The sequence below is a fragment of the Pteropus alecto genome, unplaced genomic scaffold, assembly GCF_000325575.1.
Source record: "Pteropus alecto unplaced genomic scaffold, ASM32557v1 scaffold79, whole genome shotgun sequence".
NCBI classification, from domain to species: Eukaryota; Metazoa; Chordata; class Mammalia; order Chiroptera; family Pteropodidae; genus Pteropus; species Pteropus alecto.
Genome location: NW_006494612.1, coordinates 11,859,054 through 11,886,588, shown reverse-complemented (window position 1 = coordinate 11,886,588; position 27,535 = coordinate 11,859,054). Strand labels below are relative to the sequence as shown.

Genomic DNA, 27,535 nt, shown 5'->3' with positions numbered 1-27,535 from the left:
TTAAAATAAAACAACCTTATTGAAGTTAAATTATTAGTCACTGAAATGAGAGTGTCTTGATTCATCTGCTACAAAAAAAGTAAAAGGGGTTGGTAACACAGTGAAATCCCCCATAATTAATTCCCTTTTGTAACATTGTACTCATTAAGGATCAACTCTTCACTCTGTCATCATCCAAACAGAATGTGACCTTGTCATGTTGGTCAGCAGAGTGAGCATCTATCTGCCCCCTCCTCACATTATCATTACACAGGCTTTCATACAAGAGGTTTCCACCATATACCATCTTGTTCAAAAAAAACATGTGATTATTGATACCTCTGCTTTTTCTAAAAGCTTTCTGATTTTAAACTAAGAATGAGAAGATAATTGGGAACATATTCCAGAAATATCTTAAGGACGTTAAGTAGGCATCTCTTAACTGATAAACCTAGTTTATAGGTCTTTTTAAAACATACCAAAAAATTATGAACAATACAGAATTTTTTCAAAATTGTTGTAATTTAATAAGCTTAAATTTACTTTTCTCAGCTAGACTTTTCAAAAATAGCAAATTAGTGGTTAGAAAGAAAAAACTATAGGAAGAATTCAAATGTTCAGGCACCTTCAGATATTTTATATGAACATTTATATAAGTTGTTACATAGTTTTAAATTATCTTTACTGTCCTCTACTAAACCTATGATATGAACTTTTAATGTTGCTTTATATATTTGAAAGTATTGAACTGAATATTAATATCATATGGTTTAGACTTTCCAATAATTTTTTACCTTGTCGAAATTGATAAGTAATCCGACTCAACACAATTCCATACTGATACTTTAATGAAAAACAAAATTGTATTTACACATCCTCTTTTTTCAGATTTTTATTCCTAGAAATTTTCTTGTTCACAGAAGTGAATGAACCCTCTCACACAAAACCTGTACCCAAAAAAGTAAATCATAATTTACAGTCTTCTTCGAAAAATACGCAGAAGCACAAGATAAAGTTTACAATAGCTTGATAAATTGATAAATGCTACAGTAGAGAAGGCCATAGGTAATATTACTTGGGGAAAATAATAATTTGTTTTCCTCTTTGATCTCAAAATGAACTGAGAGCAGAGGACAAGTAAAAGGCCAGGGCTATAAAGATTTCCAGACATTGCCTTAAGATTATCATACAGAACTGTGAGAAAATACAATTTTGTTGTTTAAGCACTCCCCCCACTCAAAAAAAAAAGTATCATACAAAAGCAGTCAAAACTTTTACTTTTATGCATACCAGGGTAATGGTTCTCAACTATGGCTGTGCATTAAAGTCACCTGTGAATCTTAAAAAAGAGAGACGGGTACAGCCTCATGTGTGCATATTCAGACCATTTGGTTTTTGTTTTGGGGTTTTTATTTTGTGTATGTATATAATATTTATAATAGCAAAACCAGGTCAGGTGATCTAAATTTCCATCAGGAAGGAATAATTTATAGTGTATTATATTTTGGAATGATGTCTGTTAGGCTGTGTTTGGCTGTTAGCAGCAGAGCACCCAGTTAACAGTGGCCTAAGCTGTCAGAATATTTAAGAACTCAGAATGTATGTACTTCTGCTGTGCCATGCTCAATGTGTTAACTTTTTGACCTTAAGTTTGTCGTGTCATAGTTGTAACATGGCTGCTGCAGCTACAGCTATCATGTTCTTGAACAATTGTGCTAATGCAACAGGCTCTCCTTAAATGTTTTGTACCTTTATCAGGAAATAAAATCTTCCCCCACCCCCAAATTCCCCTCATACTTTAGTTTATTATCTAAAACAGGGTGACATGTCCTTGGAATTGGATTTCTGTGACTTTCTTATCTCAGTCGTCATCTGCCCCTTGGTGCTAGCGAGAGGGGCCTATCTTCTTTAAGACGGGGGTTTCCATTCAGTCCAACAAACTCAAGAGTTCAGCTAACTGGGAAGAAAGGGAAGGAGGAGATTGTCTGTCGACGAGGCAAGGACCAGTGTCTGCAATAGGAAGTCTGTATAGTCACAGAAAAGAATGAGGTGTACCTAATTATCATGGATATGCATACCCTATATAAATACCACTATGAAGAGAAAAACCCTATTAAAAACACGAACTCACTGGTCTCCCGAATGGAAAAATTATTAACCATTGTTAAATAAATCCGTGGATATACTCGTCTTGGAGGAAGCTACATAGAGTTGGGCGTGTGAAAAGCCACTCCATCCCGTGTCCGCACCTGCAGGTTAGGTTATCACATTTGAAGTGGTGTCTATCCCTCTGGGCAGTGCATAGGGAATGTCTGTCCCAATCAGTCCCGTGGGTCTGTTTCAGTTACTTTGGACGTTCTTGAGGTGTACCCTTGGGGCCCCCACGTGACTGTTGTGTGTAAGAGATAACCAGTATTTTGTCAAATCATGGCTGATGTACTCTCTATATTTGGTGAAAATCATCTAGCCACTTACATATGATGTAATTTTTTAAAAAGCAAAAGAAAACAAAACAGGCAGATCAAGAGAGAGAGGAGTCATGAGAGTCTGGTGCGACGCTAGAGTCTTAATTCTGGTTACCCTTAGGGACTGGGATTTGGTGCGGAAAGGGAATGAAAGAGACTTTCCCTTCATAAGTCCTATATTTTTAATTTTTTTCACAATGAACACTTATTACAATTGGTAATTTGGAATAAAAATATGTGAGATGGCCTGGACCCAATTCCAGGCCTATTAAATCAGAATATCAAGGGATCAGGGCCTGGGCAAGTATATTTATTAAAATCTACAGAGATGATTTTGATACACAGCCGGGTTTGAAAACCACAGATTACATTTACTATCTCAAGAAATGCTTTGTTTTGAGGACAAATTATTTGCACATTTTCTGTAACAAGACTGACATTTTGGGGGAAAAAAACCACCAATAGTGCATCAAAATCAAAAGGTGGTAGGCATGTCCCGTGTTGGCATCCAGCCATATCCAGTACCTCAGATTTGACGTCTCAGTTTCTATTTTGAGGGAGTATTTTTCTTCAAGCATCATTGTTGAGACAGAATTCTTGTGAAATTGCTCGGTGGGAAATAGGTAAAGCTTTCTTTTCTTCAGAAAAATGTATCTATATATTTTTAAGTTTTGTCTTTTTGAAATTTTTACAACACTTTATTTTTTTAAAAAAAGTATATTAAGTATAAAAATCAGAAGATGGAACTTACTGTCAGTGTGGTTTGACCTTTAAAATTGTTTGCAAAGTATCTGGTACCTGTTGATTAGTGCAACATGTTATATAATTCATATTTAAACTGCTATGGTAAGAATTTTTAAAATGAGGATTAAATTTTTTTTTTTTCTGAAATAAAGATTTTTTTTGGTTTATTTAAAGTCAACAATAGGGGTGGCTCCATAGTGTAGTGGTTAGCACATCTGCTTTATATGCAGAAGGTCCTGGGTTTGCACCCCAGATGGAGCCACAGACCATACCCCGGGTGAGCCAGGCCCCCCAGGTGCACGCTGCGAGCATGTGGGAGGAGACGCCCCACCTTCAGAGATCCAGTTCTTAAGGAGAAAACGGCAACATCCATAGGTCATGGGTGGAAGTGCGGGGGGGGATTAAAGAGGGAGAAAAAAAAATAAAGTCAACAAAATAAGCATTAAAATTTAAAATTTTAGCATGTAGAAACTAATACCATATGCTACAAAATTTGAATATATAATTTGAAGCAGCTACTGTTTCTCATTCATTTATTCAACAAATGCCTTTCTATAATTTTGTTCTAAACACATTGATCAAGGTTGACAAAACTATTTAATGTAAAATCTATTTTTGTTTTTATTTCGAAGTAATGAAGTTTTATATTAACACATATTTCCATAAAGTATACTGTACTCAGGTGTTAAATATTAGTTCATTTTACATTGCTTTGCTCATTAATTATGTTTTAAAGTGCCATGTAATTTTCATGCTGAATAAAGGCTGTCAATTTAATGTAATTCTACTAATTTATTTATAAAAATAACAAAATGTTTTTATGCTGCATTGCATGATAAAGGCTTTCTGCATATAATTTGTGTTACTGTCTTGAGCATGAATCCAAAGATTTTAGATAGGCTTGATATTATTTTGGTGTGCTTTCAAAGTTAATATAAAATATCTAAACTAAGTATATTTAAACACTAAATTGCATGATGTCTTTTTGCACATACTTTATATTTTTTTGAGTATAGATACAAAGATTAATCATGTATCCTAAAATGAAAGATATTGCTTTGGAGTTCTTTCAAGGTAAAGTATATTATGATATAAAATATTCATATATATATCTTATTTAAGTTAGAGAGGTGTGAAAGTGTGCTCGACATTAAATGTATTACTATTATATTACTGTGGTACTTCATTCATTCTAAATGTTTTATTTCTCTATAAGTTTCATCATTAAATAGTTCAAGTATGAGTCAAATTGTAGTCAACGTAGGAGCTCTTTTGATTCAGTGAACTTTTGAAGTGTAGGAATTGTAGAAAATAAGATGCGCCCTGTGAACTGATCAGCTTCTTACTAACCTAAGTGCACACTTAATTGGAAGACAGGACCCAGGGCCACTGCTAGCCCACTCATACGGTGTGTGTGTGAAAATCAGAAAATCAAGCCCGTTCTCTTCAGCTGGACAGAGATGCATAACATACCATGCCAGATGGCTTGGTGAGCAGTATGTTCGCTGGGTGGATTTTAGTCCTCACTTGTCCAGGGGCCAGGTAATAGCTTTGACTATCAGTCATTTTTCTACATGTAACATAGTCTTTTCCTAACATTCCCATATATATTCTGACAAGTTGTCACTAGAGACAAGGCAGTCTCATGGGTCTCCATGCTGCATCTGGGACTAGAGTTGAACTTGGGAAGAGAATGGGTAGGCTCCTTATCCATTTCAAAAACCAGCTAGTTAGGGAGAAAATGATTCTATCAGTTACATATTAGTGTTCACAAACACACATTTTCGTTGCCTTTTATGATTTATTTTTTCTTTCTGAGTTGTCCTTAATATTCATTTCATTCTGATTTTCTTTGCAGAAAATGGTGAGAAGTCACATAGTCTAATTTGTCTTGGTCTTCCTAATTCACAAGTATGGCCATAGCTGTTGCTGCGACATTTTCCTGCAATTTTCACACTTGCAGGGTTTATTTCAGTCTATAAATCGTGGGCGCTACTGCCATTTAGAGGTGTAGGCATTGCCTGCAGTCAGAGAGTTGCAGTTCTACCTTGGCTTCGGTCATCTGAAATAACCTCTGAAACCTTAGGTTTATGTAGAAATCATCAAGTAGAATCCATTTAACTTTCAACAGGTAGAGTCACTTCTTTGGAACTACTTTAAAACAAACTGAACATCTGTGTGTCAGTTGTATCATTTCTCACCAGTGCTTGACTCTCTCCATAAAGGCATGTGCTAACCTTTACAACTCATCCTGATTTAGAACTTTGTCCAAAACCCTTCCAGACAGCTAGTCAGCCACCCTAGGCTCACTGTAGCCTGTGACTGTTTCCTCCTGCTTGCCTCTGACCTTTCCTATCTTCCATTTCTTCCTTTTTTATTTTTCTTTCTTATTTTGCATCTCTGGTGATTCTCTACCCTTTCTCTTTCCCAGTACCTTCCTTCATGGCACATGTGAGGCAGCCTCTACCTGCCTTCCATCACTTAAAAGTCTTTTCTCATTTACGAAACTCACTTTAAAGTTTCTCTTTCCATTGGCGTTCTTGGCCACAGAAACTGATTTACTTGTATATGAACACATATAGTACCTTAAGTTACATAATGGAACACATTTGACAACTTTTCATCTCATTCTCCTAAGTTCCCCTTAGATTCAGACTTCTATTAGAATATGGTTTTCTAGTTTCAAGTTACAGTTTCCTATATTTGAGAAGAGAAATAGATTAAACTAAATGGTTTCATCAAACATATGTGTGAGCATATATATACATACACACATGTACACATTTTGTGCTTTTAATCTTTAAAAAGTACTTAACTTTAAGTATTTTAAAACACCCAGAAGCAGTGTAGACATATTAAGGGTGATTATGTCTGTTTTCAAAAGGAGTGACAAACAAGTTTTCGATAGCGAAAGAAAAGCACCTGTCACCATTTTAAGGATATAACTAGAGAATTGTGGGATGTTTGTGTTTTCTTTAAAAAGCTTTAAAGTTTGCAGATCCTTTGAATTAAAATTCAAAAATAAAAATATGTGCCAGAGGCTATTCTAAATGAAATATGTGTAATGAAACACTTCATTCTCACATAGCCCGGTGAGGTGTTGATACTAGCAAGTGACAGAGCTAGGATTTTTAGCTTAGAGCCCACAGTTTTAACTACTCATCTTTACTGCCTCACAAATGAGCAGTTTAACTTTTCCTGCTATCTCCTTGAAGTGATTGTAACCTACTAAATATGTTGTCTCCTGTTTTTATTTCATATTATGAATACTTATGAATACTTATTGCAATACAACATAGGTGTTCATTGTATTTCTAAACGTGGGCTAGTGTTTTTTAGAGTCTACAAACTAAATACCACTGAAACAGTATTTTTTGGCTAACTACTGAAAATAGAATTAAAAGTAGTAATACCTAAAGATTAGATATCTATCATGTAAACATTTTAAGTGAATACTTTCTTAAGGCAATTGTTTTACCATAGTTAATATCCTTGAAATGTTTTTTTCCCTGAGATTAGCATTTTGTGAAATATGTCTTGTATTTATTCTTCATTGTATACCATTCTGTGGCATAGATTTCCTTGCTGAAACAGAATCTGGAGATGCAGCTTTCCCAGTCTCAGACTTCATTGCAGCAACTGCAAGCCCAGTTTACACAAGAACGACAACGACTTACACAGGAGCTTGAAGAATTAGAGGAACAACATCAACAAAGACATAAATCTTTAAAAGAAGCACATGTCCTTGCATTTCAAACTATGGAAGAAGAAAAAGAAAAAGAACAAAGAGTAAGTTTAATGTGACATGTATTCAGGTGTAATCCAACAGCCTAATAATAATTAGTTTTCAAATTCTTAAGAATTTATTTTTTGGCTCCAAAAATTTATGTATGGCTTTATTCCAGTGTGTTTTCTAGGATATGACTTCCTATAGGGGTCACAGTATTTAAATATATACACTAGCTATACACTATAGCAGACAAATTAGACTAGGGCCAACATTTTATATCTGTTTCCATCATAATGCCAAGTTCATGATGAGACTAATATACCATCTGGTCATGTAGTTAACAGTGATTAAATAAATTTAGCATGATCCTGCTGAGCTGTAACTCTTATAATCACTTAATACTATGTTGAACTTATAATAGTCTTTCATCAAATTTCTAATTTTTCTCTCTCAGGCTGGATCTATAAAAGATACATGTATCCAAAGAACTTATATATGTATTTTTAACCCAAATTTTATTTCCTCATACTTTTTTTTCTTTTCTACAAAATGTATAATGCAATTAAATTAAAGACATTTTGAAATACTGCAGCCCCCTTTATACAGCCCCAAAGTCTATATGAAAAGTAGTGATACAAATAAATCACTCAGAGGAGACTTAAGTAAAATATATATATTATTGGATTAATCATATTACATGCCAGAATATCCCCAGATCCATTCCTCAGTTCTATGTTAAAATGTTAGTTTGACATAGTCTTAGTGTGATTAACTTTGGTGTAGTTCATTTCTTTACACTGTATTTTTCAATTTCTTATAAGGACCTTATAGTAATTATGATAAAGACTGATCGAAAAATACAGTTTACTAACAATTTTCAACATATATGGTCATTACAGATAAATAAAGAATTAAGATTGTTTCTTAATTCTTTATTTGGGTGCAGGCACTATTTTAAGAAGGAGTATGTCATAAAGAAATTAAAACAAGAAAGTCTTGTCTTTTTTTAAAGCAGTTAACTTGCCTATACAGTAATTTGAAGTATATTGATCTGGTCAGAGAAGTTCCTTTGGTTAAATGTTAGACTTGATAGTGTTGCTAATTAATCTATTCATTGGCTACTATTTTGGAATTAGCATAACACATAAACTCTCATATCAGTACTTTAATTTTATACATTCAGTCTTTTCTAAACTTTAATCATTTTTCAAAAGAAATCAGAATCTCCAATTTTATTGTCTGTCATTAGGTAGCCAAGCAACCTATGTAACGCTGTCTAAACTAAAAGTCCTTTATTTTACCTATATTCAAAGAAACCTATGCTTTATTTTTCAAAAATAAAACATTTTAAAACAGTGAACCTAAGTAGCCAAATACTAATTTTTAAAAACAGCATTTTAAAGTAAAGATTAAAGAAATGCAGACCTAGTTACAACATGATGCCTTTCTCAGAAACCTTTCATGTAATGGATTATAGTAAGGAAAACCCTTCCTGGCACAGTTCAGTCTTAAACTTTAAAGTACTCTGAGCTCTATTTTTTAACTCCTATAGCCATACATCTTGTTAGTCTTAGCCACATGCTGTCTGTTCTCTCTGGCTAGGTTTTTAAAACTAATCCCGTGAAAGGCTTTAGTTTACCCTTCCAGCTACCTACTCTCAGAGCTTTTGCTTCTGTTCACTAATGCAAGAGCAAAGAATGACTATAGAAAGTAGCTATAAAATATTTGATAAGTTTGGAGCTGTAGAAGCCCTCATCTCTTTTTTCCTAATTAGAAGGATATCTTTTCATGCTATTGCCTTCCTCCTCTCCTTCCTAGGTCTAAGTCTGTGCACACAGAGGAATTATTCATTAATTTTAGATGGTTTACACTCCTTAGCAGCTTTAGGAAATGACTATTTGAAAACTGCCTTAGAGCAAGTATCCATATCCCAATTCAAACACAGCATATTGAGTCAAACTGGTTTCATGATGATTATTATTCTTTAGGTACCCTACTAACTAATGGTGATTGTCTTATATTTAATTTTCTTGTAAATGAATTTAAAATGCCTTGTTTTTCTTAAATAATAACTGAGTTGTAGTAATTATTTTTTATTTTGTTTGCATTTTCCTTCCTGTATTCTAACATTATAATTTGAATGTTTCTCCTTTTCTAGGCTCTTGAAAACCATTTACAACAAAAACATTCTGCAGAGCTTCAGTCATTAAAAGATGCACACAGAGAGTCAATGGAGGGCTTCCGGATAGAAATGGAACAGGAACTTCAGACTCTTCGTTTTGAATTAGAAGATGAAGGAAAGGCTATGCTTGGTATTTTGCATGGATTATAATCTTGTCGTATTTATTTGTACATTCTTCTACTTTAAAATTCAACATGAAATCGCTTTTATTTTTAATTTTTGAAACGTCAAAATGAATATCTAAGTGTTTTTGCATACACCTGTCCCTCAATTTACGCAGTATTTTTTTAACGCAAGTTTTTTTATACACGGTAAATATTCCCTCCATTTACGGGGACTTTTTATTCGTGGTTTCCATTTATGCAGTCTCGATTTATGCGGTTCTTTCTTTTTCATTTCCATTATTTGTGATTACTCTTTCCAAAACACAATAGCTTAACTCAGTAACATACAAAGAACTAATACTAACAACACAATTATTAATGATCTTCCCATTCATCGGATGGCAAAAAAAAGTATAGGTGACTACTGATGTTTTAGGGATTAGTTTTACAAATATTTTGCTGTAGAAGCTGAAAAATATATAAAGGAAAATGTCTTCCTGTCAAAACACTTTTACTTTTAGATAATGCACTTAGTCATCCATACAATTTAGAACATCCAAATATAAAAGTTGTTGCCACCAAATACAACTTCGTTGAGCCTGAAGTAGGAAAAACCAATATGACTAATAATCTTGGTATCAAGGCATTATTTTCACATTTAAGATTAATTATATTAAACTGATTTTAATGATATTTTAAATAAACTTGAAGATAATGAATCACTTACAGTTACAGAAGCCTGGAATAAATATATAATTTTAAGTTGTGTCAAGAATATTGCCTTAGCTTTGAGTGATATAAAGCCATCGACTTTAAGTGCTTGCTGGAAAGCAATATGGCCAGAAGTGGTCGTACCAGGGAAAATGGTTCCAACAACTGAAGAAGGATTAACTGGCATTATTAATTTATTAAATAAATTTCAAGAAGATAGCTTTGACAATTTGAATGTAGATGGTATTAACGAATTACTGGTTGGTCATGAATTAACTGATAATAAGTTAATTCACTTAATATCTGAAGCCCATCCTGCCGATGAATACAGGAGTGACCTTGAACCGGTTTCACTCACTGCAGAAAATATTTACAAAGCTCTTTAATTGGTCACAAAACTGGAAACTACAATTCTAGATATTGATCCAAACATCCAACGAGCCTTAAATTTTTGACTAGTTAAAAAAATATGGCAGTGAATATTGAAGAATTTATGAAAACTTAGCAAAAGATGGAGTTGGAAAAAGATCATTCAAAAACATAAACATAAATAATGAAATCGAAGTAGTACTTCCAAATATTTCAAATGATGAAGATAGTGACTTTGTGACAATTAAAAAGAGAAGGTTGATGGCTTTAGATTATAGACACCGACAGCAAATAAAATTTATTTTGTTTTTTCTGGATTTTTATTAGCATTTTTTTGTGTGAATATGTGTGAAATAAATGTTTTTATGACTTTTATTGGCCTACTTCTTTAGTATTTTTTTCATACTGGTGAACTCTTTTTATGTGGTTTTCTTCCATGTAAAAAAAAAAAAGATGTGTGGAATGAATAATCTGCGTAAATCGAAGGACGGGTATATATAATTTGAAGCGACCAGATGAAGAGGCAAGTATGGTGGACTAGCTCAGCTTTCTCTGTACTCTGGCTACATAAGCAATACTCACTGGTGCTTCCATCTGTCATTAACAGACTAAATAGAATGAGGACATTCCAGCTTCCTACTATCCAGTGACTTAAAGAGAGAGATAGGCATGGAGCCAGCACAAGTCCTTGGACTAGTCATATTGGTTTTTCCCACTTCAGAATTTTGTTTTAACGAGAAAAGCCATGTTTAGGTCTAACTTTATGCTTAGGTATTTTTCAGATTTTTTAAATGAGATTTTTATCTTTGAGGTGTTCAAATCACTACCCTTTTTAAAAAGGAGATGAGTTTTGAAGAAAAACTGGATATATATTTAAAGGGTTTTTTGTTTGTTTGTTTTTTAGTGTCCTTCAATAACTTTTCCTATCATCTCATTTTCCTTCTGTTTGTTTTTTTCCAAATTATTTTAATATTTTTAATGAATGTTGTCACATTTCAGTGGCATACTCTTTCCAAGTAGAAGCTGGGAACAAAGAAAATCAAAGTGTTTTCGAATATAATAGACCTCAAAGAAAAGCCATTTGACCAGTTTATCATTTCTACTGTTGTTGGGGGTCCTAGGCCAAGTCATTATAGCTTCCTCCTATTCCTCCTTTAAAAGCCACCATAACAGCTAGGATGAAAATCATATTAAGTGCAAAAATTTATCAAACATGGGTGGAATACCTATTTATTACATGCTAGAGACTGGTATTCAAAGGGAATTCAGAAATGAACTGCTGCTCTGCCTTTGCATTCAGGTTGCTTATATTCAAATGCAGAGGTAGCCTTTGTAGAACTGTGGCCCAAAGGGAGCACACACTGTCACAGCTGTGTGAGGAGAGGTAAAAACAGGCCAAGTGTAGGAACTATTATTGTTCAGCCCAATGAAACATGATTTAAATACCTCTTTGTTGACAAAAGGACTTTTTGTAATTTTATTTAAATTAAACTTTTTATTTTGAGATAATTGTAGATTCACATGAGGTTGTAAGAAATAATACACAGAGTTCATCTGAAACCTTTTCTCAGTTTCTCCCAGTGTTTCAAAGCTATAATGCATACCACGACCAGGGAGCCTGGCATTGATACTGTGAGGTCACGGAACATTCCCTTCACCACGAGAATCCCTGTCGCCTGTTTATAGCTACACCTACTTCCCTCTTCTCCCCACCTTTAATTCCTGGCAGTCATTAATCTGTTCTCCATTTTTATAATTTTGTCATTTTACGAATGTTATAAATGTTATGCATGGAATCATAAAATATGTAACCTTTGGGTTTGGCTTTCTTTCACCCAGCATAATTCTCTGGGGACTCATCCAGGTTGTCATATCAATAGTTTGTCCCTTATTATTGCTGAGTAGTATGCCATGGTATTGACCAACCCATTGGTTGTCCTTCACCGAGTGAAGGATGTCTAGGTGTTTTCAGTTTTGTATAAACTAAGTTTTCACTTGTCTGGAATAAATGCCCTGGAGTACAGTTGCTGGGTCATATGATAATCATATATTTAATTTTTTAAGAAACTGGCAAACTGTTTTCCAAAGCAGCTGTACCCTTTTATGTCCCCACCAGCAATGTATGAGTGACCTAGTTTTTTCACATCTTCCCCAGTACTTTGTATTTTAGCCATTATGACAGAAATGTAGTGATGTCTCGTGGTGAATTTTACTTTCCATTTCCCTAATGGCTGTGACGTTGACCATTTTTACATGTACTCATTTTCCATCTGCATATCTTCTAATTGGATTGTTTGTATTTTTATTATTGGATTTTTGAGAGTTCTTGATATTTTCTAGATACTAGTCCTCTGTCAGATTCTTCCAGGTCTACATTTTACCCCAATTATCATTAAAATTACTCTTCCTAAGGTCACCAGTGAACTTTGAAATTCCAAATCCAGAGTATCCTCACTAGCTCTCATTTTGTATGCCCTGTCTGTACCGTTTGACCCCTTGAATCTTTTTTCCCCTTGGTTTCCATGATAGTACTACTGTCCTCACCTTACTCACCTTTCTGACCTCTGCTCTTTAATCTCCTTTGCCAGTCCTGTTTCCTCATGCATCTGTTAAATATTGCTGTTTCCCAGGATTCAGTCCCTAGCCTTCTGGTCTTTTTTTTAATCTTCAGGCTTTTCTTGGTTGATTGGATTCATATCCACGTCTTCAACTACCATCTATTGTGCTACTAACTCCAAATATGTATTTCTAGACCATACTGCTTTCCATATGAATTAGATTTATATGTCTTACTACATATTAGACATTCTAATTCATACTCTACATTTTAAATATGAATTCACTGTTGTCTTCATGATCCAAAATGTGTTTCTATTAAAGGGGATATTAAAGTACCCACTTTAGTTAGTGGTATCACTGTTTACCCACTTGCCCAAACCAGGAATCTGGGAGATGCATTCAACTTTTTTTCTTTCACTTCTACATCCTGTTAGTTCCTCCTCTTAGTATTCTCGATATTGATATCTGTTTTCTTCCGTCTTTCTGCCATACTTAGTTAGTGGTCATATCATTTGTCTCCTGGATTATTACCATAACCTTCCCACTGATCTCCCTTCCTATAGTCCTTCCTCTGAACTCCAATGAGGTTAATCTTTGTAAGACTCAGATCTCACCATGTGACCTCCCAGCTTTAAATCCTTTAGTGATTCCCAATGTCCTTCCTCAGTGCCTGTCAAATTTTTTCACTGAAGAAGTCCTTAATACCAGGGAGGATGAACTTAAGCCCTCCCTACATGGAGGTCTCAAGAGGAGCCTAAATTGACTGGGTACAAGCACAACGTTTCTTGAAGTCTCACGTTTTAACTATAAAATTCGTAATTTGCATTTTACTCACATCTCTTTTGTATTAACATAAAAATAATGGCTTTCCCAAAAATCTTCAAGTAAAATTCATGTTTCAGAAGATGATCATGCATACGCTGAAAGTTCCCTCAGGCATACTGCCACATATATCCCAGTTTGAGAACCATGAACGTAAACATAAGGGAAAATGCATTTTGTACTAAAACTTTCCCGGACTAGACTCCATTTTCTTTCTAGCATTCTTTCCAGCATGCTCAGTGGGCTTCTGCCACACCAGACTTCTTTTAGTTTGCCAGATGGACCAGGTTCTTTCTGCTTTTGCATATGTTATCTCTTCTTCCTAAGTGCTTTTTTCTTCTCCACTTGGAGAACCCTACTCAGTCTTTTAGCCTAGTTACTGTGATAATTTCTTTGTGATACTTCGGTTTCCCTCTCCTAGGAAATTTGGGTACATCCACCATTGTGCTTTTATTATAACTAATACCTATCTCTGATATTTCTCTTAATTCCATGGCAAGATGCTTTCCCTTCTAGCCTGTGTAGTTATAAGGATGGAGTCATATTTTATTCTTCCTTAGTATAGTACCCTACATTCAGTAAATGTGGATTGTATCAAATAATCAAATGAAAATGAAAATGATGACTTCTGAAACACTAAAAGCATTCATCAGCCAGTAGTTATCATCTTTTAGGGATATTTAGTGGAATAATTCTTACCTAGTTGGAAAGTTGCCTCCAGAATATGTGTTATGATACCATTTAACTCTAAAATATTATTCTAATAGTGAATGAGAAGAATTAAAAACATTTCATCTCTATAGTACCTTAATTGCAAACTGAAAACTTATAAATATCCTGATGCATTTGAGCAACTGCATATTTATCCTTATTAAAGCTAGATGACCTCAAAATTCATAATATTCTAGGATAGCCTGTAATATTTTAAGAGGTATATGCAATTCTATCAAATTTTAATGGGCATATACAAGTGTCCCAATTAAAAAATATTCTGTGACTTTTATAACTTCTACCTAAATGTTGATAATTTAAAAAAAAAGCTAACCTTTATTTCCTTGGATTCCAGCTTCCTTACGCTCAGAACTAAACCATCAACATGCAGCTGCAATTGATTTGTTACGGCATAATCATCATCAAGAATTGGCAGCTGCTAAAATGGAATTAGAGAGAAGCCTGGACATTAGCAGAAGACAGGTAGAGAAGAACATTCTGTTCTATGCCGGTCAAATTTTTTTAAATGTGAATAAATTGAATGCTCACAATTTTCTGAAAACTATTTTGTAATAACTAGTATTTTCACTAATTATTATTTACCATCTATGTCAAAAAGTTTTATTTTTAAGGGAAATAAGTAATTTGACTTTAATATGTTGGGCATAAAATAACATTTTATTTTATAACCTTTTAATTGAATATTTTAAATTTCACTTGCATCTTGAGAAAGTGAACAGATATAAATAATACAAAGAGTGACAACAGAACATTATAAAACAATGCTGTCTAGTAGAACTTTCCAGGATGTCCTATACCTGTGCCTCCACTATGGCAGTCGCTAGCCATGTGGGCCAAATATGGTGAGTATGACTGAGGACCTGAATTCTCAACTTTATTTAATTTTGATTAATTTAAACAGCCGTATTAGATAACATAGCTACAGAAGTATCAGGTCCTCAAGAAGAAAAAAGATAACTTATATTTCCATATCACTATAGCACAGCTACTATTTATGCTTTTTAAACTTTGTTCTTTGGCCAAGTGTACTTCCTTTAGTTAGTTAGTAATTCTGAATGTGTGTATATCTGAATGGATAGATTTTTAGACATAGTACGATGACAACTATTATTAGTTTACTAGACTTATGACGTTTACTTTGTTCGTCTTCAGCTATGTTAAATGACATGACCAGCCCCAATTTTTTCTTCATTATTGGAAGTTTTAAATGAGCTACCTTATAACCATAGAAGGAAGTTATGTTCTCTTCAAGTAGGCTGACATTGAAATTGACAATGCCTGGGCCTGCAGAACTTGTAGAAAACTATGATTTCTAAGAAAATGAAAGGGAGCTTAACTTGCAGACAAAATAACTGCTAGACCAGCACTAAGCAGACAAAATCTGCTTTCTAAGCTATGGGATATGTGTGTGTGTGTCGGAATGGCCTCCATAGATATGGGTCTTTTTTAGACTGAAGGACAACAGTGCCAGCATTTACCACAGGACAATGTAACTTCTTGAGTATGTGAGAGCCCTGTGTTCTAATCTCAGCTCTGCCATTGATTATAAATCATCCTTGGACAAATCATCTCTTGGGTATTAGTTTCCTCATCCGTAAAATGAGGGAGATGTGCTTTTGCGGTCTTTTGACTCCCTTGTAGCTCTGACATTATTGCAGCTGTATCCATATAAACACTTCTTAGATATATAGAAAGAACAGAGCCCTTGAGGTTTTCTCATTTCAGCAGTTTGCTTTTGAAGCTGTGTCAGATTTATTACATTTGACATTCTAGTGTGTCATTTTCTTTCCCTCAGATAAACACAGAAAGCAAATATGTAGAAAACTTCTAAGAATTATTTGTATTTTGCAGAGTAAGGAGCACATGAGCAGAATAACAGATCTACAAGAGGAATTAAGGCACAGAGAGCATCACATTTCTGACTTGGATAAGGAGGTACAGCACCTTCATGAAAATATAAGTGCCCTAACCAAAGAATTGGAATTTAAGGGGAAAGAAATTCTCAGAATACGAAGTGAATCTAACCAACAAATGAGGTATGCCATTGATTACAGCAGAAGAAATTTGCCTTGATGGTATTTAGCAATACATGCTTATTTTTACGACTAGATTAACTGGCTTCTGGTAAGATTGAAGAAGACCACTTTCACCTCGTTAACAATGTTATAATCTAGAACATAGATGAAATGTTTATATTTTGAATGATGTATATACATTCATTCACTTTGGAAATAGTCTAAAATTAGCTGAAATCTTTTAAAATGTTATTTTAAAAAGCATTAAAGGAGACAACTTTAACAAGCTAGAAGATTAGAGCAAAGTAAATAACTTATTTCAGGCTGTTTCCATGAATTTTCTATATATTATACCTAAAACTATTTCAAATCTGGTAGACTATAGAAAGTTTTGAAAGCTTGATTTCAAAATAACATTTTCTTAACTAAAAATAAATTAAACAGGTTGCATGAACAAGATTTAAACAAGAGACTTGAAAAAGAGCTGGATGTCATGACAGCAGACCACCTCAGAGAGAAAAATATCATGCGGGCAGATTTTAATAAGACTAACGAGCTACTCAAGGAAATAAATGCAGCTTTACAAGTGTCGTAAGTCACATTATATTACAGAAATTCATATGTGGATAATAAACTGAGGAACACTTGTCTAACCTCAGATTAGCTACTCTTTTGAACTAATTAAATGATACTTAGAAAACCTAAGGGTATATTACAGACGGTAATTGTAATATGAAATATTCTTTAATTAGGATAAGTCAGTTGAATTATTATGTTTTATCAACTGCTACTGCAACAGTTCTACCAGGACAAATACTCATCTAAAGACTGTCCCTCAGGATCCTGGACTGTCACACCATGGTGAAAACTCAAAAGATGTCCATTACATAATGTTAAATAAAAAGAGCATGTTGGGACCAGTTGGTCACACTGTTGATACATATTTTACAAAAATATCAAGAGATCTTAAAACACAAATATAGAATTTTAATGACAGTGGTTCTCTCTAGGGAGTGGATGATGGGAGGTATTGGGGGTAGCAAAGAGCAAAGACTTCCTTTTTATTTTATATACTTTACTTAGATATTGTTTGAATTTCTATAACAGACATTTTTTATGATTTTATAAGTCACTAAAGGTAAAACATCACAAAGTTACTACTCATACATAGTTACTCTAATATTGTTAAATCCAAATTTCTATTATTGCTTAATATTTTAAAAAAGATTTAATAGCACCTCTCTTCCTAGATACTTAATAATAAACTGCTATAGCCAAAGCAACTAGTGTTCACTTCATCTCTGTGGCCCAAACTCTGCTCCAACTTAAATTAGCTCAGAATTAATCCACTCTAAACTTCTGCAAATGGTTTTCTCACCTTCAGCCTCTCCTCTTCCAATCAATGAAAAAAGCTCCATAACAGATAAATGATTGTCTCCACATACTTCAATAAAGTCAAAATAGTCACTAATCCCCTTACCATCAGTCTTGAAGTCAAAATTAAACCCTTTGCTCCAGTATGCCTTATCCTGTCTGATCACATAGCCACTCTTATTTCCTGTCTGCTGCATTTGTGTCAGCCACACTGACCTTCTTGGTTTCCTTCAAATATTCTCTTGCATTGTTCTCTATATCTAGAATAACCTCCTATGTCATTACTACCTTCTCCCAATCTAAAAATCATCTCACATTTTACTCATTTAACCCATTAAGCCTCACAGTAAATATTGCTACATGTATAACACGTGTACATGCATTCACCTAAACTGAAACAAAAAGCAGATCTCTAGTCTTTGGCATTTACTTCAGTGGCCTCTGAGGTGAGGTGCTCTAGTGGACATAAACAGAATTTTCACATTAGTAAACACTCAATGAATTCTTCATGAATGAATTTTTTGAGGATTTTCTCTAATATTTACCACTTCACAAAGTTACTTTTGAAATAATGAGGAGACTGGAGATCATTTCCCCTGTTACAGTGATTTTTATTGTTTGCTATTACTGGAGGTAATTTAAAATCATTTGGAGCCACAGTAAGAGCTCAGGTACCTGCCTACTAGATGAGTTCATACCTCAGGCATTTTACAAAAATGTCTTAAAGTGAAACTCAGTGCCTTGGTTTTCCTTTCTCCTAGCCTCACTGTTATTCACCAGGCAGAGGCCGAAATCTTGGCACCCCCCACTACATGCTTTAAAAAAAGCATACTCACCAAAAGAATAACCTCTGTCTGTCCTGTGTCCTGTCTCCTTAGAATTGTAAATTTAAAAGGACTAAGGTTATGTTTTTATTTTTATTTTGTTCTGTTTTATACGACTTTGTACATTATGGATTTTCAGTAGACAGCAAATAATTACTTTTTCTATATTATAATTATTTTTAATAAGTAAAGAATTAGCATTACTCATGTCAAATACTTTATTACTTTTCTAGATGTACCATTTCATGCTAACCAGTCATATTTCTTTTTTCACCAGAAATCTGTTGCCATCATGTAATTAGCCTCTAGCTTTAGATATTTACTCTTCTGGTTAAAAACAAATACACAAATATATTTTAGACCAGTGCTGTCATAGATTTTTCTGTGATAATGAAAATGTCCTATATCTGCTCTGTCTGGTATAGTAGTTCTTAGGTCCAGTGGTTGTTGAGCACTTGAACTGTGACTAGTGAAACCAAACAACTGAGTTTTTAATTTCATTTAATTTTAATTTAAATGTAAATACTTGTGAGCTAGTAGCTACCATATTGGAAAACACAGTTTTAGATTTTGAATATTTCTGACTCATACTCTTAAATGCAGCCTGCTTTAATCTGCTAAATGGTTTGGAACTAGACAGAGGTAGTGAGCAGGGAGAGTCCATTCCAGCTTTAGGAGCTGCAGGGGACAACATTTGAACTATTCCCAGCCTGTTCCAGAAGCTTAAGGGTACACACTGTTGAAATTCCTAGTCAACCACACCCTGGCTTTAAAGCTTGGAAATCAGAAAAACCCTGTGGATTCTTGGAAGTAGGTAGTAGTGGAGGGACTGGGGGAACATATCAGCTTGTCACGCTGAAGCCTGGACCCAAGGGGCCTCTAGGGCAGCTGGAAGTGTCTTGCTTCTCTTCCGAACCCTAAGCCTGTTGGACTCCAGGAAAGAGCAGGGCAAAACATGTAAAGGGTAGAAAGTACCCTCTAAACATTGTAGGAATGGCGATAAGAGTTCTGTATCTCTTATGGAATGATTTCTAAAAATCCTCTTTTTTAGTGCTGGGTATTAAAGTCTTCTTAGTTTTTTCAGACATTCTATGGAAATATTTTAATTTTCTTGAGTGATATAGTATCTTAGTAAAAAAACCTACATCTAATAAAAACGTCATGGTTTTTGTTTTATAAATAACTGAGAATGGGCGGTTTTGAAGAATTTTGTTTAGCTAAATGTAAACATACACTAGAACTTGTGGTCACGGCAGATCCTTTTATGCAAAAAAGGTGATTCAAAGACTATTGACTGTTTAGGACTACTTTACATTAACTTCTCACTGTACTGAAGCAAAAAGATAATTTTTTCTTGGGGGAAATATTGAATTTCCGTACTTGGACTTAAAGTAGGTCATTAATCCCTAACTGAAAAGAAGCACTCTACTACACCAGAATTACTTATTCTTTAAAAATTGAGTTTTGTTTTTTTTTTTTAATCTGAAATGCCCTAATCGTTTTTGTTGTTGTCATTTGATTTTAAAATTACCATTTGGGTTATTTTTCATAAACTTCTTGAGATAAGTCCTATTGTCGCAAGTCATCTGTGTTCATAATTTATGGGAAAAGAAAAGTTTGATGTTAAACTGCTTTAATTACTATATTTTCCTTTCCTTCAGGCCAAACACGTGTGCCTAATAATACTATTGTTTGGTTCTAAACTCAATTTACCGATTTTTTTTGTCAATTACTTATTTTAAAAAACAGCAGAGGAGAACTATCAACTTGGAAGCTCTTTTTAATACAGTTTCATACAGCTTTTTAGGCATTTATATTTTAGGTTTGTTGTCCATGAACCATAGACATTGACCTATATATTCTCAGAGGCAACGAAAATGAGGGCATGTATGCCTGGGGAGAATCCAACAATTGACCCTAATTAGTAATTTTACATGTTCTACTTATGTCTGTTCTCTCTGCGTTACTTTTGATGGGAATCTGTATTTTGATTTAAAGGTTGTGTTTATTTGTATGGTTCCCTCAAGGCAGTGTTTCCTAGCCTTTAATCATTCCTATGCAGCCTTTGGGAATTTGGTCATTTCTGGCTATCTATGATATTATTTTCTTAATATTTTTTTTTGTCCTCCCACCTCCCAGTGATTTTCTTAATATTTTTAATTGGCTCATTTTAACTTAAAAATCTAACAAGAAAACTCAGTTATCGCTACAGTAAAACCATTATCACTACTGAAAAATTGTATCCATTTTTCTAAATAGAGGCTAAGTTATAATGATATAAATGTAAATTCTGTGAAAATGAAACAATATTTTTAGATTCTAGCTGGCATTGATGTTCAAAGGCTGCCTGAGTGTTGTGAAATAGGTAAGAAGCATATGTAATGAAGCCCGTTTAAGATATATGAGACCAAAGAGACTTTTTCCTTTTGTGATCAGAAAGATTAAAGGAGAACAAACTAAAAATCATCTCCTGTTATATCCAGTTGTTCACACCTAGTCTTTGGGAAGCAATGCTGGCTTAAAATGATGCCTGAGGCAATTGAGGAAAGGTAAAATGTTGACTAGTGTTGGATTGAAGTGGGTATCGGGATAGTACCAAGTGTTCTTCCTGTTAGAATTTCAAAAGACTAATAATTCTGGAAATACATTTGCAAGTGAAGTCTGTACCACATTATTTGTTCTCTCCTTTAATGCTTTCCTTTTGTTTATATATTCTGTTTCTCCAATTTATTCAATTATTTTTCCCCTTTAATATTCAGGTATCTTTTGTTAAAATTTTTTGGTGATGTAAAGATATTTTGTGGAGAAGATTAACTGATAATAATTTCATAGGTAAAGAATGTTTAATCTAAATGAAGACATACTAGAACTGGGGTTCAGAGAAGACCTTTATTATGCAAAAAGGCGGTTCAAGGATTGTAACTGATTGTTTTAGACTCACTTTACCTTAACCTCTTATTTTACTAGAACAAAAGATAGACCTAATAGTTTTAAATAAGGTTTTAAATTTAGTTTGTTAGCCACTATTAACAACCAGGTATTCTTGTTCAAGCAAGAAGCAGTTCAAAAATCTTGTATTGTACTTTGCTTTTAATGATAAAGAAAGTACTCCAGTGACATCTTGTGGCTACTCCAATGTTAAACCCAAATGACTTTCTCCTTGCCTAGATCACTGTTTCCCAAGCTTCTAAAAAACCTTTCCCCATAAAGTACATAAATTTTTGCCCATTAAATGCCATGTTGTTATAAAATGCAAGGTCATTTTGTGTGGAATCACATTTTTCACTCATTCTGCATTGTCACAAAAGAACAAAAGTAAAGATAGTGAAACTAACCTCACATTGAACTGACAATGCCCCAACTGATCTTGAAACAGTCACTTTCTAACCACACATTTCTGGTCACCCTTATACCTCCCCACCCCTAGATTAGAACTTTAGTCATGGGGCCGGGTAGGGAGCCAAATATGTTATCTCCAAATCTTTTGCTTGGGCTGAGGAGCTTACTAAAATTACTAAAATACAGAGATTCTGGTACCCCTCTGGGATTCAGGGTAAGACATGGGTCACTGATTCCTAGAGGATAGATCATCTATGAGTTACTCAGTATTTGTAGAATGAATAAATTTTCTGTGACTCTTCATTAATCATAATTTTATCAAACATACTTTCCTTTTTCAGTAAACAATGATTTTTTAAATCATCCTAATTATTTAAATTTTCTAAAATAAAAAGTACTTTTTCTCAAATTAAACCAACAGTTTCCATTTGTATCTCCTTAATTCTACCCTGTTCTATATTTTTAGACTCTTTAAGGTACATGTCTCCTCTGCTCATACAACGTGGCCTCTATTCTGGGGTCTTTAGTGGCATTCAGTCCTGTTACCTTCTCATTTCTTTCAAGGCAGAATATGCCCAGAAGGAAATTCAGTTCTTCTCTTACCTGATGAACCTTTTTTTTTTTTTTTAACAGTTTACATGGTTTAGCTAATAATATCGAATTTTTAAACTGAATTTCTCATAAACTAGGGATGATGTCATATGTGTGTCTTTTGTTTCCCTTTCCTCTGTATTTTTTCTTGTCCCTTTTATGTATGTTACCAGGCTTTATGTCATAACACAATATTGTATTCGTGGTAAGTTTTCCTAATAGTAAGCCTACATTTCCAGGATTAAACCTGCATTTGCTAGGTTAGTATCATTCAGTATAGATTTCTTCTACAGAGCTTACCTCATTTCATCCCCATATACCCTTGGAATGGCATAAAGTGAATGAATTATTTGAAAAGTAACCTGCAAAGCTTTTAATTATATCATCTACCCTGGAAAGGCTTTAATAACACTATAGCTCTTGAGACAATCATGTCATTATGCTCTAAAGTTTTAAGGAAGAAGTTTGGTTTTAAGTTTTTATGTGTATTCAACTGGAATAATAAGAAAATTGTAGGTATTATAAAAGAATGTGTCTAAGACGTATAAATGAGCTAAAGATTTTCTTGTTTTTAGACTAGAAGAAATGGAAGAAAAATATCTAATGAGAGAATCAAAACCAGAAGATATACAGATGATTACAGAATTAAAAGCCATGCTTACAGAAAATAACCAGGTCATAAAGAAACTAATTGTAAGTTTGTTTTTTTTTTTATGGTATGATCATGTAGTAATTAATAGACTGTTGATTGGGAAAACATGGGGAAATATTTTTAAGTAATGGTAACCAAAAATTGAAAGTATAAAATAAAATATGTACATTGTGACTGAAAGTTTGTTAAGATGTTATGAATGAGGATAAGAAATACCAAGTAAGTAAGATAAGGGCATTGTGCCTTTTATCAGTATTTTTAGAATATATCAAATGTTTAATAATATGTCATTGCCAATATACCGTGAACATACTGTTGAAGTGTATATTGCACATGTAGAATTAGAATTGGATAGGAAAGAACCTTCAACACATGTATGCATTAGCCCACATTGTACCACTTCCAGGTTAGTCATGTTAATTTCCTAAAGTGTGTTCCACCAAACCATGACTCCAGGAGACACTCCATGGAAGAAAGGTTCCATGGTGTAGCCTGAGAAAATCTACAGGCTTTTTCTTGGACAGTCTCAGTCCACATCAAGGCGTTAGGGGTTCTGAGAAGTCCATCGGGGAGGAAAATACAGACAACAATACATACACTACTTTCATTCAAGCCATCATTCCTCAACAATAAAAAATGCACAAATCTTTTAAAATTCCTAAAACATTTCAGAGTCTTCTAAAATTACATGTTCTGATCAATAATTAAAATATTGCTTTTTACTGCCACTAACAAATGAGTAATCTTTCAGAGTAAAACTAGAACAGAATACTAATCACTGTATTTACTCATTGATCTCTCTAACTGAAAACTTTGGACATTAACATGCAAAGAGAGCCATTTTTTCTTAACATATCTCATTTAGCATTTAAGAAAGTTAGTCTGTTGTCTAAGGCTAGAAGTTCCTGCCAAAAGTAACTGGTAGTGGAGAAGGGTTTGTAGATGAACCCAGGAGTGGGCACTGGAATGACAGAGCACCAACCCAATAACTGCTTCAACCCACTACCACCCAATTCTCCAAGCACTGTGAGCAGGAGCACAGGACTCCGATTGTTCTGATAGCAGTAGATTCGTGGAAAATTACCTTACATTCCTCACATGAAATTAGCAAATGTATTAAGTGTATTTTATCTATGGTCTATAGAAATAGCTATTGATTTTCTAGTTCTTACTGAGCAGGTATTACAGATGTAATTGTATTTTTTCCCTCTCAACAGAATAGATATTAGACTTCAAAAAGTAAAGTAACTTTTCAAAGCAACACAGCTAGTGGGTGACAGGACCAGGAATCTAGCCAGGGGTTGTTCCACTACCTTTCCTGTCTATGCTGATTCTGTGGACTGTGAGGCACATGGGCTGAGATTAATGATACAAATGAAGGGAATGAAGAAAATAGTTCTATTAGAGCATAATCCTACATTTCACATACTGTTCAGTTTACTTATGTTTATTTCTGACAGTCTGGGTATTCAGTTAGCACATGTTGTTGGTGAAGTCAAAAGCAAAGGGTTTGTTTCTATATGGGCCATTCACTTTTTCTCTGTTGTGTGGTTACCACTGCTGTAATACATTGATGTCTTAGGGGATTAGACAAGATCAAATATATTTTCTGTACTCAAGAATATTGCTATATCCTATATTATCTTCATACATGGAAACAACTCAACCATGCACACAGCTCCATAAATGCAAGTTAACCCTGCTCATACTGCACAGTCAGCCCTTTAGAGCAGAGATGGAACCAAATAAAACATTTAGGTCCAGTCTTAGAGGAAAAAGGTATTAAAGGGTAGAGAAGAGCCCAATAGCATAGGGTTTGAAAGGTGTTGAAAATTCACCCACCAGCAGTCTTTAACACACTGGCAATCAGGTCTAGAAATCTCTGAGCAAGGGATATAAATCTTTGTTCAGGTTTTATATTAAATTTTGAATGAAATGGCATGTATATAATTAAGCTTTTCAATATTCAACAGAAAATGTTTAAGAGATGTTTATAATTCTTTTGCATAGGAGGATAATAAATTTTATCAGCTGGAATTAGTCAATCGAGAAACTAACTTCAACAAAGTATTTAATTCAAATCCTACTGTTGGTGTTATTAATCCATTGGCTAAGGTATGTTCTGTAAACACTGTAAAATAGGAATATAGTTTAAAACTTGATTAAATTTTAATAAACTATTTAGAGAAGCATAGGCTAAAGCTTCTAAAAATGTTTTATTAAATTTAATAATAGGATTAAAAATCTATGAAATCTGTATGTATTCATTTTCAGAATGAGATTAATATTTATCTGTTGATAATTCATACACAAAATATTTATATTATAAAATCTAGTGTTACTATATTGTTTTTCATATTTGTCACTTCTAAATCTCTTTAAGATAATTTGTCATTTCCTTAATGTTCACTATCCTCTCTGGGGTCTTGAGAGATATTCCAGCCCTGTTTACCCAGCAGCTGTCCTTAACCTAAGGCGTGCCATCTTAACGGACCTTGTGTTGGACATGTATTTTGTTGCCTACCAATTGCCAGAGAAGGTCTTTACCTCTTTCAGTCTTATGACCTTTTCTTAACAATTAAAATTGAACGTGACCTATTCTGGCACTTTGTTACTCTTAGGACAGATGGAAGAGCCTTGTAGACAAATGAAATGGACATGGCTGAGTCTTACACATCTTTGTACCTCAGCTTTCTATGGCTCCTATCAGAGTGCTTTGGATATAGTGGGTATTCAATAAATATTTGTTCAGTTGCAAGATTTCATTATGTTTTCTATAAGCCAGCAAAATTATTCCAGTGAATAAAGCAAGTAAAAATAATAAGTAATTATGGGGTTTACATATATTTGGGCAGAAATCAGTAGTAGAAATAAAAATGCTAGTGCTAAAGCTATATTTTAAATTCATATTTTATTAATTTGCACATCATGCCTAATTTCTATTAGGCCCTTAGAAATTTTTGCTTTCAAAGGTCATGAAACTTCTCTGTTAAGAACATGGAATCTGTCCTTCTTTCACAAGTTAAAGTACTCCAAACTTTAAACTTAAATGTTTTATAAAATAGCATGACTAAAGCAGGAAGGCCATAGCCACATCTTCAGAGCCTAAAATACTGCCTGGCACATAAGAGGCTCTCAATAAATAATTGGTGAATGAGTGAAATAGTTTTAGTTTTAAAGTTCATAATTTAGAGTGAAATAGCTTTTAATTATAAACCAAGATTATAAGGGTTGTTGAAAGAAAATATACTAGAAATATTTTCCCTTTATTTATTATTCATTTTCTTGAATTACATTTTTAGCTACAAAACCATGACTGTAGAACTTTACCAATGATACCTTTGATTTCTTAAATAAAAACTTTAAGTGCATTTAATTATGCCCTCTGTGACTAGAACAAGAAAATTCAAAAGATACATCTCTGTAAGAGCTTTTTCGAATACTTTTGACTCCTATCAGTGATTTCAGTTTTTACAAATAATTCTTAATACGTTATTCTTCCTTTTTTTTTCAGTTATGCTAAAATGGGCTCCTTGTGAGGGACTCCGTGATTCACAGAATATGACATAGAGGACAATGCCTAGATAGTGAGATCATTACTTTATACGTAAAGAAAAGGGCCATCTTGTCTATTAATGATATTTTTTTTCCAATCCCTGGAGTCATTTTGCAAAAGAAAAAAAAAAAAACATAAATAGTTCATAAATTTAGTTAGCATACATTTAATTAGTAAAATACTGGAATATTCAAAATATTTTACATGTTAATTTTTATTCTGCATAGCAAGATTGATGCTCATTGATTCTAGAGGTGTGAATAAAATAGAGTTCATGATTTGCAAGCTGATAGGTTTTGGTAACTGCAATTGTAGTCCCTTTTTCATCTGTTAATTTTAGAGAACAATTAAAAAAATAAGTAACTGATTTGTTTTATAACCTTTAAATTTTTTAAAAGATGGTGAGCCAGTTAATGATACTTCCAATTGATTGGGAAATGAGACTTAATTATGCAGATTTAATTTTCTCTCTTCAGAATGATGGTGCTGTGAATTTAAAATGAAATTATTGCTCTAAGTCAGCCGTAGGTCTTAAGTAGAATTGTGAGATTTGTTTCAAACTACATTGCCAAGCATTTTCTCATTCCTTTTTTTCTCCAGGCAAGGACTGCCTCCCTTTGACAGATTGCTGAAGTCCATGGCCCTCTCTTAAAATTGTGTTTAACTTTACACCTTCCCCTAATTTTAACCTAAATCCATTTAAGCTCGGGCTATCCGCAAGACTGCACTTTCCCTTCTTTTCCCCTTTTCCTCCCAGTATTCTTTACCCTTTGACATTCTTTCCACC

The 27,535-nt window shown here is 33.8% G+C and overlaps 1 protein-coding gene across 7 annotated transcripts in view; it reads left to right on the top strand.

Moving 5' to 3' along the window:
* Positions 1-27,535, top strand: part of FAM184A (family with sequence similarity 184 member A) — a 102,748-nt gene that overhangs the window by 72,706 nt on the left and 2,507 nt on the right. For 4 of the 7 annotated variants that reach the window (XR_001518163.2, XM_025042437.1, XM_006926128.2 and 1 more), the window contains exons 10-16: positions 6,765-6,977; positions 9,077-9,230; positions 14,732-14,859; positions 16,249-16,433; positions 16,857-17,003; positions 23,116-23,233; positions 25,203-25,307. Coding sequence is in view for 6 of the 7 variants with exons in the window: in XM_025042437.1 (XP_024898205.1) it covers positions 6,765-6,977; positions 9,077-9,230; positions 14,732-14,859; positions 16,249-16,433; positions 16,857-17,003; positions 23,116-23,233; positions 25,203-25,307 (1,050 nt within the window). In the remaining variant the exon portion in view is untranslated. The remainder of the gene's footprint in view (positions 1-6,764; positions 6,978-9,076; positions 9,231-14,731; positions 14,860-16,248; positions 16,434-16,856; positions 17,004-23,115; positions 23,234-25,202; positions 25,308-27,535) is intronic. The other 3 variants (XM_015600136.2, XM_015600135.2, XM_015600137.2) reach the window with 3 other exon arrangements.